Consider the following 14460-nt stretch of genomic DNA (forward strand, 5'->3'; position numbering starts at 1 on the left):
ATTATTCTTGTTTGACCCGGTCAAATTCTTGTATGAAAGGTGCAGCTATTTCATTGAAATAACGCTTTGCTCGTAGTAGCAGTACAAGTGCCAATACGGTCACCAACAACAATGCAATGATGACTGGGACCAAAGACTGAGGTAGTACCCCGAGGAGTAGAGGTTCCAGTACTAAGGTGATTGATACCGGTTCTCGACGTAACCAAGTCATATCTTCACCAGTGGGAGATGGTGTTGGTACGCCAGTATTGATTGCATATAGGTGTACATATTTTCGATATGTTGGATGAAGAGGGCGGTTACGGAGAAGTTGTGGTGCGACGTATAGAGGATCTGTGATTTTGAGGAAAAAATCACATGGATGCTAGAAGCCATTTTATGTTTTTGCATGAGGGATATATGATGAGCAAGTAATTCACTTACCGAGGGTGGCCAGGAAACTCGTAGGGTAAACTTCTTATACGATGTCCAATTGGGATCGTCTAGTTTTAATGTAAGCCATAGACCTGATTCAGGAGAAACCTCTGTTGCGTCAAGAACGGGTGTAATATTCAACGGAATCTTATAATGAGACGAGTCCATCTGGATCCTTGAATTTACATCAGCTTCCAGAACCATTCAGTATATAAGAAAGACTTTACCAGTCGAAAGATATGTCAGGAGATTCAGCTAGAGATTTGTCAAAATTGACTATCTCTGTGTTGCCTAAAGCATACGGAATCCATTGGAGAAACAAGATGACAGGGACAAAAAGAAGGAATAGCATTCCATTCAGCTGCGTGGATGAAAGTCAAGGTGCGTCACAAACGTGATCACAATTCCTACATACACTCAGAATCACTGAAACCACCAACATCAATGGACCAGGTATCTATCTATTCTTCAAACTCTACCCCCCAGTTATAAGTACTCAATGCCTCCCTTAGGAATCATTCAGACTTCTACTTCAATCAGGATCATCCCCGGGCGCCCCAGTTGGGTCCCGAGCAAATATCTCTTCCACCTCGGTTAAATCGTGAGCTTTCTTTGCGTTCGTGCTATTCAACAGAATGAGCTCAACTGATACGCAAAGGAAGAAAGTAGAAAGCTCAAAACCTACTTTCAAACCACGTAAAGTCAAGAAAGTAATAACCGCCGACAGCAAGTATCGTGATCGAGCGGCCGAACGACGTGTAGGCGGAGGAAATGACTATGCTCACGTATGCACGGTCCAAAAATTCACATATGACTGTCTAAAACTCCATATAGGTGGAAGCCATCCGAGACGACTTTGAACGTCAAATCGCTGGTAATGAAGACCAAACGGACGTGAGTTTAAGAAATTTGCTGTCCAGATGAATGGTCCTCAATACATGACTACTTTATATAGGTTGAAGAGAAGCGCAAATACTTGGGTGGAGATGGTGAACACTCTATTCTCGTCAAAGGTCTCGACATGGCACTTTTAGAGCAGAACAAAGCTCGGGTCGCGCAGGAGGAAACTGTAGATGACGACACTCTCGAACAAGTCTATCTCGAGGCTTCTTCATCTGCTACCGTTCCCAAAAAGCGCACGCGGCAAGACCTCATCAAGGAACTCAAGCAAAAGCGATCTCGACAAGACGACCCTGATTCCAGTGCTACTCCCGAGTCACAAACACAGGCATCCACAATTGAGAAAGGAGATGCGTTAGAAGACGCGAAGAAGCAAGGAAAGTTCAAACCTATCGGCTTCAAGCCAATAGGTGCTCTAGAAGAGGGGAAGAAAAAAAAGAAGAACAAGAATGGTGGAAATGTTAAAGAGGGTGGAGAGAGGAAAAAGAAAAAGCGTAAAGTTGCAAGCCCTGAAGCTGAGGTATCAAAGGCGAAAGTTCCATTGCCCCCCTCCACCGAAGACCCGCCACCTATCCCCACAAATCAATCAACTGCAAAGGTTAAAGAGCCGGAACCAGAACCTCTGTTGGAAGAGGATTTCGATATTTTTGCTGGTGCCGGTGATTATGAAGGTCTTGAGGTTGATGACGAAGAGGGCGAAGATGAAACAGAGCCTCCTGCTAAGTCAACATCTCAAGAGCCTGCACCGGCTGGTTCGTCAAGAAAATGGATTGAAATGGAAGAAGAAGCACTTTCTAAGCCGATTCCTTTGCCGCATGAAGCGAATGACTCGAAGGGCTTACCTTCGCCGAACGAGACTCAGGGTAGAGATCCAAATAGGTCCGACGTTGAGATGAAAGGTGGAGCAGTGCCAGAAAACGAGGAAAATGAAGAACAGCGAACAATGCGATTAGAAGCTTTAGAAAGCTCTAATTTACCTTCAATACGAGATTTCCTAGCTATGGATGATGCCGCATTGGCAGCGGAGAAGCGGAAAAAGCGGAAAGAGAAGAAGAAATCGGCTGGTGGTCCTAAAAGCATGGAAGCGAAAGTCAATCGCGATTATCAGCGGTAAGTAATTATTATTGTTTGCTCCAGTTGCTTGCCTTGAACTATTCAATAGGCTGCAATCGTACACCAGCAAAAAAGAAGGCTCGGGGTCCCGGTAACCAGCAATGTCTGCATGGTTCTATGTTTGCTCATTGTTCAGCCGTTTCCTTCATGTCTCTAAACAAGCACGGCCTGTATCTTCGTGTCCTATTCAGTGACCTGGTGATGCTTCTGCTTCAGGTGTTTTTGATGGGCGCGGGTCATGAAATGAATGGACATAATTAATAATGATAATAAGACCGATTCGCGAAGACGAAACTATGCAGAAGCTACAGGATGACCAGCCATTACTTTATTAACCGTGTTCGTCCGTAAAGCTGAATCGGCGAATAGAGCCTTGATAAGCCTAATTAACTCATCAATCTCAAAGTCCACCAGTGTACCCTCCTCGAACAAATACGAGATATCCGCCAAGGAAGCCTCCTACAGCAAAACAAACAAATCAGCATTCTGGCGCTGGTAAGGAGCGAGAAATACGTACCAATAATTCGGAGAGATAGTTAAACTTGAGCCATGAAGGAACATATGCAACAACGAACGAAGGTTGTGTCGGGTCCTCGCTGAAAAGACCCTCAAGAGAATTAAAGATTCGACAGAGTTCACCAAGTTGGTGAGACTCTACTTCAGGAATATCTTCGAGTGCGAGTACGTCCTGAAGAATCCGCGAAAGGGCGGCTTCGGTAACAAGACCGATAGCGGTGTAATATTTGCCTTTTGTAAGTATACCCTGGTGCACATAAATTAGTTAGCGCCCGAGGTTTATTAAAACTAGCTTATTGTTTTGCGTACCTTCAGCTGCTGTGCGAATCGTTTAATTTCTTGTATGACTTTATTGATTGTCATTTCACATTCGTCGTACCGGTCCTGGTCGCTCGTGAATCTGAACCCTTCGGCGCCATCCACGAGAATGTCATCAACCTTTTCGCAACGAATTTGCTACATCACCATTGAATTAGCCACTTGATAGATGGTGAAGAGAGAGGAAAACGCTTACAATAACTTGTTCATACCAGCTTTCTCCCAATATACTCAAATTCTTCGTCGACTCCTCTAGCCTATCTTTCAACACTTCAAACGCCCCACTTCCAACTAGCGACCTCTTAATCTCCTCAATCTCATGCACCAAGTACAAGCAACTATTTGAAAACAACATTCCCTTCTGCACAGACTGTGTCAACTCCTCACCAAATTTAACCGGATATATCGCAATATATAGATCAACGAGCGAAGCAGGAGTTTGTGCTAGTATACTACCTGCTTGACTTGGCGAGGTTGATGGTGAGGACGAATTGGACGGAAATAGACTGGACGCTTGGAATTGTCTACATTCATCTATAATGTTCTCGACCGCACGAACAAGGCGTTTAGTTTTTTCGGGAACGGCAAAAGTTTCTCTCGAGACAAGATTTGTTTTCAGTTCTGGTGGACGTTTGGCTGGAACGGAAGTCTGCTTTCTGGGGAGAGTTTTTGCATGGGAGGATATCGAATGAGGAGGTGATGATGGTGGCAGAAGAACAGGTGCAGGTGCAACGTCGACATTGGTGTGACCATTTAGCGGCTTCTTCCCTTTGTTCGCTCGTTTTTCTAGCCGTGTTGCCGACTTTGGTGTTGACAAGGGAGGAGAAACGACGGGGTCTTGTGTATTCGGTGCAGGTGGATCACCCCAAGGATCGTCATCCCATAAATTATCTTCTCCTTTTTCTTCTACTGTGTTTGCATCTTCATTCCAGCCCCATGCATCCCCTGGATCGGGCTCTGACTCGCCATTCATGTCAGCCTTGTCCGTCGGGGGCAAGGATGAATCTTTCTCTGGCTTCGGTTCAGCAACGGGTTCTGGTTCATCGATGGCCACATCATCATCAAACCCCCAACCATCGTCGACAGCCTCGTCGGCAACTGAGGGTTCCACAGAAGGCATCTTCTCTTCCTCTACCTCTTCATCAAAGCCCCATGCATCATCGTTAATATCATTGACCTTTACTTTTTCAGTTGCCGATGCTACTTGAGAAGAATTCTCTTCCACTTCATCTTCAAATCCCCATGCATCATCCTTGAACTCATCTTCAACTGCACTTTCGGACGCCACATCCGACTGTACAGGAACAATCTTAGCCTCAGCAGATTCCGACGGAATTTCGATTTCGAATTGGAACCAGTCCTTGGAGTCTTCCGGACTCAAAACAAGAACTCGACAGTTGTTTAATAACTCCAGCCGGCGCTGTTTCTCGTAATGAGTGGCAAGTCCATTAACCCATGTCCGGACGGGAAGATCCGCAGTAGTATTGCCAACGAGCTGTGTCACGGCCTTGGATTCAAATGTCACAGCATGCTTGGCCAAGTCCAAGAATGGGGCGAGAAGGCCGAAAGAAGAGGGCAGTGAAGGGATGAGGAGTATATTGAGTAGGGACGACGCCACGGGCTTGAATAGTGACTGACGAAAAGTTGAGGAAACCGAAGCGGGAACAACGGAGAGCAAGTGAGACGAAAGGAAATCCAGAATCTGGGAAAGGTTGTCAATTCGGCCACTTTTGGGGCTATTGGGGGACGGCGTGGGTAATACAGTCATTGAATGCTCGGCCGCACTGGTATCGTTTACGGAGATGGAAGTTGGTTGTTTAAGAACATTTTCAATAAAATTTGTTAGTAGATCCCGCCGCAGCGTCGTCAGGTGTTGGTCCAAGGTAATAGGCGTGAGAGACGAGAGAATAGAAGACAGTGAAATGAAAGTATCCGACCCCCGGACTAAGAAAAAAAGCTCAGAGAACATAAGGAAAGAAAAGAAATGGTACTATACCCTGAATGGAAGAACGGAGTACCAGCTGTGAAGAAGAAACTGTAACGCTGCGAGTGTAGGCATCACTAAGCTGTTCTTGAACCAACGCCTGAGTACTCTGGTGTTTACGCTATCCATGCAAACGTAAGTAAATCAATGGAAAACGGGGAAAACGCGAAAGACTTACTCTGAAGGACAAAAAGATGTTTGAGTGAGCCAGTGCCTCCGGCGCAGATTCCAGAAGGGTATGCAGTATTTCCAATGCAGCTACTGCCCCCGGAAAATTTCCAGATGCTATCAATGCATTTACGTTCGCGAGCTCGGTCTTACAATGGAAGATATGTGATAGTACTTGGTGCCTAATTGAAATATCGGCAGCTTCTTGCACAAGGTTTGAATGCTTTGACAAGCCATGGAGTAGGACCGGAACAAGACCAGACTACGGGCTATATTGAGTGCCTGACCATATGATACGGATATAATTTGCATACTTGTTTGTCAGTAACGGCGTCATTTAATTTGTCTACATTGTTCGTTAACGCTTGGAGTCTGGTCTGTATGGAGTTGGCAGAGTCGAGCTGGCGGTGGAACAATGGGAGATCCGAGTGGATACGTTCGTGTAGACGTGTCTATGTGATACGGCAGTTTGCATTGAATCAGATATTTGAGATAATATGGTTGTGAGGAGCCATACCTTTGTTGCTTGTATGGTTTCGTCGAGTTCATTAAGCCATGTAGAGGTCAAGCTAGAATTTAGGGTCCGGTACGTGGCAGAGTCTATCGTATTGAGAATCTTGGACGAGACATCCTGTTTCCGGGGCAGATGGGAAGGAATGGGAAAGGCCATTCCAGCCATGGCGGCGTGGAGGAGGCAGCCAGCAGGTGAGGGCGATGTGTCACGTGTCGCTGCGTCAGTGCTCTCAGCTCTGGTCAACTTTGTTTTCCACTCATTACTTGGAAAATGTCGACGCATGTTCTAATGCTCCTCTGTGTCCTCGCCCTTCTTCACGGTAAGCTCTGTCGTCTTTCCCGAAGCGAAACTGCTCATTCAGCGATCTGCTCTCAGCCGGCTATTCTGCATATGAATGTAAATCCCTCGTTCTGCCTAAAGCATTCCTGCCCTCATTCTCGCTCTTCCACAGATCTATCACGTCTGAAAGCATTGGGCCTACCCCAAGAAGGCCTTCCCAAAGATGTGGGTTTCCAATTGGACCCTTTCTCCCCCACCCCACTCAATCCACGGAATGTTCTCTAGATTGCGATAGAAGTCCTTGTTGGTGCTCTTTTTGGCATCGTTGGAGCCGCTCTCTACGGCCTTCCGCTCAAACAGATCTCATGGGCAAGTGAGATGCGGCAACAGTGCGCTTTTGGTGGTCTACACCCTTGAACCCACTAATGACAATTGTCACACAGTAAAATCGACGAAATGGATGCTCGGATCGGCTTTGCCAGCTACACACATCGCGGAAGAAATCTATTCTCGAAAACCCAGAAAGAATGAATGTTACCAATGGTGTTCTGCGGCGAAAACTCTTGCATTCTTGTTCCGGCGACGCGTAAGCACGTCAACTTCCTCCGGACGTGCCGATGAGAATCATCTCGTGTTTGACCATGTTGCGTGTAGTGGCGTCCTTGGGTCCAGGGATGGATCATGAAGCTGACATTCAATTGGAATGACTCATGAGGGGGGGGGGATCACTGGAGTGCTCTAGAATTCAGTGGTACGACGAACCGAATCCATGTCAGAACGCGAACCTATGCCGACTCTATGAGTTGGTTTGCAAATGTCATTACATTATGCTGTTCTCTACAGCGCGTCAGTCCGTGTGGTTGATGCAACAGCAATTATGAACAAGGCGCTGAATACGTGTAAATGGGCAATGCGACTGTATGCATTGGAGTTGCGTGCCGCACCTCAATTTGAGGGTCGCTGAACGACGAGACATGATCGGATTGCAATAGTGTTGCACTAAATGAAGCTATTACAGCAGCTTATACTTATGACCTATTTTTAACCCGCAGTCGCCGCCTGCGCGTGGCCGTCATGCTTCTCCTATAATTTCCCATCTCTTGTTCCTTGTCCTTCCCCTCCGGTCTTGACTCCAACAGACGTCTTCCTCGTCTTCTTATCTATGAAAAACACTACGAAGATTGGCTTCGTCTTAGTGATCAGCTTGGCATTCTTTTGCGCAGAAATTGCAGGCGAGCAACCTTATGCCGTCGTTGTCTTCTCATGAATAACATGTCAGCCTCGATCTCAGTGGGTTTCAGAACGAAGAGTCTGGCTCTCATTGCTGATGCGGTTCGTCAGTTCCAAGGGGTTCTGTTCTGTATCAGCTGATATTATTCCAGCTCCACTACCTGAATGTGAGCCCGCGAGGCTGTAGATGTGTGACATTTCTGGCTCATGTTTGTCGTGCTGCGCATAACAGGACATCGTGGCTTAGTGAGTCAGTGACTTCCGGAATGCTTCCGCTTATTCATATCACCGACACAGTACCATCGCCTTCATTGCTGCATATGTACGTTCTTCTGCCAAGTTCTATGTAATAACAATCTAATGAATTCGCTGTCGACCCTCTTAAGTTGCAAGACAGCGGACAACATGTTGGTTTTTATTCAATACACCAATTCATCCAATAGTCACCCATTAATTTTGAATTTCTATTTTTAGACTGTGAAATTTACTTTTGCCTTTCATCGCGCAGAACTCGTTGGTAAGAATATATACTCCGGGCCACATTCCGTCATTCATTTTTTCCACAGGCGCATTTTTCAATGGTGTCTTCCTCCTGGCGTTAGCCATTTCTATCCTTCTTCAATCTATTGAGCGGTTCGTCCATTTGGAGGAAATCACTGAGCCATCCTTGGTGTTGATTATTGGCTGTGTCGGCTTGGGTCTCAATATACTAAGCGTTTTCGTGGTCCACGGTATGTTCTCATCGCCGTTAGAGTGGAATTCATAATTCTGATGCCATATTGCGAAAATATGGCAGACCATCATGGTCATGGTGGTCATGGGCATGGTCAGCCGATACAGATGAACGATCTAAATCCGAATACTTGCGATCATGTAGTATGTTCACCCTCTTCTTTTCCTCATACAACCATTTGGAAACTGACTTTAGGGTTTTTTCAGCATGCGACTCATAATCATACCATCGATCCGCCGATCAGTTCTCATCAACATAATCTCGGACTACTCGGAGTCTTGGTTCACCTATGCGGTGACGCTGTAAACAGTAAGTTTTTTTCCAACACCAATATTACTGCGGAGTCCGACTCATCATGAATTGTGATGATTCGACAGATCTAGCGGTGATCGTAGCTGCCATCATCATATGGAAGCTAGACGCACATAGTCGGTTTTATGCTGATCCAGCCGTTTCTCTGGCTATCAGTTTTATTATATTCGCGAGTGCGATTCCCATGAGTTGAGTGGCGCAGTTAACAGAAGGAAAAAGATATTAAAAATTCACTCTTTTGCAGCCTGGAAAACGGGTCGAATCCTTTTGGAAGCCGTGCCACTCTACATTGATCTCGCCAAAGTCAAAGAGGACTTGCTTGCGGTTCGTACAAGTTTATAGTATCGTAATGGTGCTAGCTCACATTTTTGTCTAGATTCCTGATGTTTTGTCTATTCATGATCTTCATGTCTGGCATCTCTCTCAATCGTATGCCTATTTCTTTTTTTTTTGCGTTGTTCTACATTTTGCTCAACTCACTACCGATCGTATTTCCAAACCCCCGAATTCATTCCTGAACTCGTAGCGTGATTCTGGCTTCCTTACACGTATGCGTGCCGTCCGGTACCTCCTTGGTACACTGGGAACAAATCGAACAAACGCTACAGCACTGTTTTCAAGCATACGGAATCAGTCATGTCACAATCTCTCCAGAACTACGGCGCTCCGAATCTCACTCACTTTCGAACGAAAAGGGAGGTTGCATTCGACTCTCATCTGAAGATGATATCGGGTGTTCCGTCAACGAATTCAAGAAACGGCGATTAATAGGAGATGTTTAACAGCGGTTGATGCTGTGCTTATGCTTATACAAAGTTACAATTATAACCCTTTTTTTGTTTAGTAACCGAACTTGCGAAGTTTGGAAGCTACAGTAGAAGATCTAGAAGAAGGGGGGGATTTTTAGTTTGAAATCGTAACTTTTGAATCTTCGAAGCGCCGGAGTCACTTTAACCCATTTTCGGATTGGACGAGGGTTCTTTGTTTCCCTTACGACAATTTGCTAAATCAAGAAAGGTTCATCTCGTTATGTTCCGGTTGTCCGAAAGTGCAATTCTTTTGCATGTGCTTCTCTGCGCCGCTCCACCTGCTTTCAAGATCAAAAATGGGCAGCACCAAGTGTGACTCTTCGGAATCTATATATTACTTGTGTGAGGGGAGTGGATTTCGAAATTAAAGTGTTACAGTCCCCAACGCGACGGCAGGAACCTAAATCGAATTCCATTTCTTGCTATCTTGGGGTGCCAGGGTGCGTTTTTCACAAGTCAGCGCTTGTTATTTCTCATTGTCCCCGAAAGAAACAACAAAAAGAAGGAAAATACCGAAGCTTGGCTACGATAGAAAGGGACAATACGGATGTAATTCATTTTATTTGGGCGTTGAATGTATCCTCCGCGCGCAATTGAGAGTTTTCCGCATTAAGCTTAAGTATGTCAACCGAATGACGAAAGACGGAACACCAAGTGAGAGAGTGAGAGATAAGAAAAGGAAATATGGGGCTATATGGGTGTATTAAATTAGTCCGTTATTTATGGTTCAGTGCCGAGAGGGTACCTATCCCGAAGCGTATGATGAACGGAACAGTCGTTGAACGCTCAACAACTCAGTATAGAATCCTATGGAGCCGGCGAGTTTTTCTATGAACGATTAGGGGATTGAACTGTAAATAGACGTGAGCGTTGATTTCATCAATACAGTTGGCTTCTAGAGTCGATCATATACAAGTCATAATAAGTCAGATGTGAAGTTGATCTTGGGGGGAAGGATCTTCCATTGGAGAAGACTGACGATTCTCGTTGTTCTTGTTGTTCTTGTTGCTGCGCAATCTGTCCTGGCTTGTGATTTCTCTTTGGAGCTTCCCTACCTATCGGAAATAACTCAGACTGCGCTGTTCTTGACAAATTGAAGTTGAAATTTGAAAGTCGATATCCCGATGTATTCAAGTGTATTCAGTAGTAGGGAATTACGCTCCGGGTTTTTCATATTATGAAGTCCCCTTTTGTAGATTTCGGAGGAAGGAACAAAATTTTTCTTTCTTTGTTTTGGTTCCTCGATTGATGATTTCCGACGAACGGATCGACAAGGACATACGAAGCGAATTAGAGTTTACGGGATTTTATTGTCCTGAACTTGGGCCCTGAGTAAGATGATGAACATGGTTCAAGTTCGTTTGCCCAAACTTACCAGAGTTTCGTTTGAGCTGACTGATGAACATTGTTTCAGGGCCGCATGGGTCGATCAAACAATTTCATCTGTCAAAATGCTGCCAAACTCTGTAAGAGTCCAAGATTTTTTTTTTTCGTTATGAAATTTGTTGGTGTGGCATTAAGTCAGCGATGACCTTATGGTGGGGGGGCCGAGGTGGGGTTGAATATTTTTGAGCCATTTTAGATCCGGACAGATGGTGTATGGATAGTGCATAGCACAGCGTTGACGGGACCCCTCCGGCTCATTCTATTTTTAGGGCAAAGGGTCGGGTCGTGGCTGTGCGAAGAGATTAGATTTTATCTTTCTGACGTATGCATGGCTCCCGAGCACAAATCCAAACATTTTATGAACAGGGTGAATGAACTGACAAAGGGGAGAGTGGATTAATAGCGGGAACTTCCTCTTGCGCTTTCATTTGTTCAGAGAGACTTTAACGGTAGAAGGACTGGACCGATAATGGAAAGGCGAAATTATTACAGAGCATCTATCAATTACCGTACGGTCTTGGTCAGCTTTTGAGGACGGAGGGAGAGAGAGGATACTATGCTGTGAATCCAAGCTACAGCTTTGCGGAAAAACGAGTGAGCAAGCGCCTCGAGGCAAACTAGCCCGAGCCTGATCCGACGTCATCAGCCGAACCACGAGGCAAATTCGTTTATTCCAATGAACCTGGACCGGTTAAAGACGAGGCCTGACCGAGATGATAGCGGTACGAGGGTCGGAGTTCTGTGGACAAATGGCTGGCAGGGAGAGAAACAGCAATGGGGTGGGTGGTGAAATACAGAGTTTACGGCGTGAGAGGGGAGATAGTTTCGAGGACTTGGTAACGTAGTGCATGTGAGACGAATAACTGAATGGCTGAAGTGATCGATGATGATCGACTGGACAAGAGTTGGGTTGGCTGTTGAGCGAGAATTTGAAGTAGTAGCCAGGGAAGGCACAACTGGACGAGATTCGTCGGCCGATCGAACACAGCATGCACGTGACCGGCAGTAGGCCGGGGCGTAAATCTCTTGGATCTCTCTCGGGCTGTGGTACGAGCAAAAACTCCTCCGAGCTCGAACCGCCGACGACTCGTCTGTCTGATCTATATAATGGCTCTCTCCATTTTTTCTTCCCCCATTGATCCGTTCGGGCTTTGTCCCATCACCCACTATGTCAAAGAGCCCTAGCTCCGGTCCCATACGCTCAGGTCATTCGCGGCCGCTGAGAAGGGGAAAGGCTTGTTCGGTATGCAGGTCAGTCGTATCATTACTACCATCTACCTCGTTTCTCATCCATGTTTCCCTCACCTAGGATGCTCAAAATAGTATGTACTTCTCTCCTTATTCCTTTCTATCTTATTCTCACCACTTTAGAAATGCGATGGTGCTCACCCAATCTGTGGTCCCTGCCAGAAGAATCCGAGATCAGACGCCTGCGACTGGGATAACGGCCAGGCCAAATCCAAGGTTGCAATGCTCACAGAGACCGTCGAGACACTTAGAGCCCGAATCATCGAGCTAGAGAATCCTGGACTTACAACCCCCTCTGTGACCTTGCACGACCCCTATCAGGAGTTCAAGAAACAGCGGTCGCGTTCCCCCCTTCCGGAGCCCCAGCACCAGACTGGTCCCAGTACATCCTTCTCCCCCGCTCCATCCTCCTCGAGCCTTCCTCCCAGTATGCACAGGCACCACTTTGCCCCACTCGAGGCAAGGACGACATCCACAGGCTCGAGCGCTTCCCCCTCCCGTCAAATAATATCCAGATCCCCTGCCTCCAGCTCTGAGGTATGTCCGGATTTCGCGACTCGGACGGAGGGGGACTTTTATTCATTTACCACTGTCCAGGAGCCGCCCCAGCCATTAATTCCATTTCTGTAAGCTTTAAACTATTGTGCAACTCAATCTTTCATTGAACTTTTTACTCTAGCATCGACAAATTCCTTCTGCATGCAGCCGAATTTGGCTTTTTCCTGGACACCCTGTCTTTTCATCGTTCCACACTCCTCGTAAAACTTGCTTTTGGTCACCATCATCGCCCCACTCCCGCCCTCCTTACCACCGCCTATCTATGGGGGGTCCATCTCTTGCGCCCCGATACACTTTCTCAGGTCGACGAGCACGCCCTCCTTATAAGGGCATTGCACCATGTTGTCACTGATACTTTAGGCTCCCATCCGAAACGGATATTGCACACCATTCAAGCCGAGGTGCTCCTGGCCACGTATTTTTTCCGAAATGGCCGACTTATGGAAGCCAAAGTCAGGCTTAGCTCAGCTGTGTCTCTTGTTCTTAGCACTCAAATGCACCGCATACGATCGTCACATTATCCGCCTTTCACACCCACTGCCATTTTCAACGATACGCCTGTCTTACCACACGCTCCTGAGCACGCAATCGAGGAAGGAGAACTTATCAATGGATTTTGGACCGTTTTTTCACTTCACAAGATGCTTTCATTTACCCTCGAACCTCCGACTTCAATATGTGGTGCGTTGGAGGCACCGGGATTACAGGTAGACGCGCCTTGGCCTTTCGAAAGTCATGACTATCGAAATGTACGTGTCGCTCTTTTATTGTGTCGCGATGCTTCAACTTACCTTTGTTTTAGGGCTGCTTGACACCGGAAATTCAAGGCAATGATACGATCAAGCATTTTTTGTCTGGTATCCCACCCAGCAATCGAAATGACACTTCCCTGACGGCTTTGGTTGTCAAGGCTTCCATTCTGTGTCATCAAGCCACATACCTTTCTGGACATTGGGCACCTAGTATGCATTCCACGTACCTAAAATTTTTCAACACTCAACATCCCTCAGATCTAGCCGGTCGAGAGGCAGAAGCTTTTAATGCCTCCTTTCGTTCTGTTGACACGCTCATTGATGGATTTCGAACATGGTTACCCCAGCTCATTCAATCTACCAACATTGCTACCACCAAGACGATTATGCTGATACACGGCCTCACGAACGCTGCTACTATCAAACTGCATGGCATCTTCTCCTTCTCGAACACAATATCAAATCAGAAATGCGTTCAAGCCGCATGCGATATGGTCACTGTTAATGGGATCGACTTGCGCCGTCTAGGTGCCGTCAACTCGGTGTACGGGGTTAGCACCTACCTGTTCTAGTATCGTTACCTATGCTGACTGTCTCAACCTCAGATTCTTTGGCAAATGGCATGCCAGGTATTCATCGGCGAGATCTCAAGGCGACAATCCCAAATATCGTTGCTTTCCTCAATCAGCGAAGACAGTCTTAGGCACCACATAAACATTGGTCTTGATGCACTTAAAATGTTTTCGGATGACTGCGTGTTTATCAGTACGTATTTGGAAACTTCGTTTCACCGTAGCCGCTTCTGATGGAACTATCAGGATATCAGCGACTGAAAGTCGAAGAAGCTTATGCTGCTCTTAATGCTGCCACCACGGATTATCTTTCTGCCACCTCGTCACTGACGCCACTAACCCCATCTCGTTCTCTATAATTAAAATCTGGGTAAAGTCTACCCCTCCTCCTCTTTTTTTTTCGCACATTATAGACATTTTGCTTCCTTTTTCATACAATTGACGGTGACGGAAAATACGCCGCGCCAGTGTTGTACTAGTATGCTTTGCATCTGTAATTTTTTTCGCACATTTGGTCGTCTGGTTTAGTGTACTTGTACTTTCTCGAACCCTTCACGGGTAATTTCACCACTCATAGCTTGTTTTTCCATTGAACCTTGATTTCATGCTTTGTGTTTTGGCCTGTCCTTTCCTTCTTTGGCTTTGAGATACCCG

At 46.2% G+C, this 14460-nt stretch overlaps 6 protein-coding genes across 6 annotated transcripts; 4 read left to right on the forward strand and 2 right to left on the reverse strand.

Annotated features, from left to right (window-relative positions):
* Window position 1: 1 nt before the first annotated feature.
* AGABI2DRAFT_118705 (hypothetical protein) lies at window positions 2–766 on the reverse strand (the record flags this gene model as incomplete). Its single annotated transcript, XM_006461790.1, has 3 exons — window positions 2–364; window positions 424–589; window positions 642–766. The coding sequence occupies 3 exons, from the start codon at window positions 764–766 to the stop codon at window positions 2–4; spliced, it is 654 nt and encodes a 217-aa protein (XP_006461853.1).
* An 82-nt stretch (window positions 767–848) lies between these two features.
* On the forward strand, window positions 849–2551 carry AGABI2DRAFT_178846 (hypothetical protein). Its single transcript, XM_006461791.1, has 6 exons — window positions 849–867; window positions 927–1015; window positions 1073–1199; window positions 1249–1308; window positions 1370–2424; window positions 2477–2551. Exons 1-6 carry the CDS (start codon window positions 859–861, stop codon window positions 2520–2522), a joined length of 1386 nt encoding a protein of 461 aa, XP_006461854.1. The 5' UTR covers window positions 849–858; the 3' UTR covers window positions 2523–2551.
* Window positions 2552–2721: 170 nt separating this feature from the next.
* AGABI2DRAFT_178847 (hypothetical protein) lies at window positions 2722–6092 on the reverse strand (the record flags this gene model as incomplete). The annotated part of the gene is made up of 8 exons (XM_006461792.1): window positions 2722–2886; window positions 2945–3190; window positions 3253–3399; window positions 3458–5205; window positions 5258–5366; window positions 5424–5675; window positions 5728–5865; window positions 5931–6092. 8 exons carry the CDS (start codon window positions 6090–6092, stop codon window positions 2722–2724), a joined length of 2967 nt encoding a protein of 988 aa, XP_006461855.1.
* Window positions 6093–6157: 65 nt separating this feature from the next.
* Window positions 6158–7038, forward strand: AGABI2DRAFT_193233 (hypothetical protein). The gene is made up of 5 exons (XM_006461793.1): window positions 6158–6246; window positions 6303–6323; window positions 6379–6431; window positions 6492–6595; window positions 6650–7038. The coding sequence occupies exons 1-5, from the start codon at window positions 6198–6200 to the stop codon at window positions 6735–6737; spliced, it is 315 nt and encodes a 104-aa protein (XP_006461856.1). The 5' UTR covers window positions 6158–6197; the 3' UTR covers window positions 6738–7038.
* A 291-nt stretch (window positions 7039–7329) lies between these two features.
* On the forward strand, window positions 7330–9263 carry AGABI2DRAFT_205835 (hypothetical protein; the record flags this gene model as incomplete). The annotated part of the gene is made up of 14 exons (XM_006461794.1): window positions 7330–7438; window positions 7498–7538; window positions 7589–7603; window positions 7669–7682; window positions 7734–7758; window positions 7823–7843; window positions 7911–7953; window positions 8003–8167; window positions 8233–8312; window positions 8376–8478; window positions 8547–8669; window positions 8726–8805; window positions 8858–8910; window positions 9008–9263. Exons 1-14 carry the CDS (start codon window positions 7369–7371, stop codon window positions 9261–9263), a joined length of 1089 nt encoding a protein of 362 aa, XP_006461857.1. The 5' UTR covers window positions 7330–7368.
* Window positions 9264–11829: 2566 nt separating this feature from the next.
* Window positions 11830–14165, forward strand: AGABI2DRAFT_178849 (hypothetical protein; the record flags this gene model as incomplete). The annotated part of the gene is made up of 9 exons (XM_006461795.1): window positions 11830–11927; window positions 11986–11998; window positions 12048–12461; window positions 12522–12550; window positions 12604–13231; window positions 13285–13444; window positions 13493–13785; window positions 13840–13999; window positions 14053–14165. Exons 1-9 carry the CDS (start codon window positions 11845–11847, stop codon window positions 14163–14165), a joined length of 1893 nt encoding a protein of 630 aa, XP_006461858.1. The 5' UTR covers window positions 11830–11844.
* Between the last annotated feature and the right edge of the window lie 295 nt (window positions 14166–14460).

The sequence above is a fragment of the Agaricus bisporus genome (genome assembly GCF_000300575.1).
Source record: "Agaricus bisporus var. bisporus H97 unplaced genomic scaffold AGABI2scaffold_6, whole genome shotgun sequence".
Classification (NCBI taxonomy): Eukaryota; Fungi; Basidiomycota; class Agaricomycetes; order Agaricales; family Agaricaceae; genus Agaricus; species Agaricus bisporus.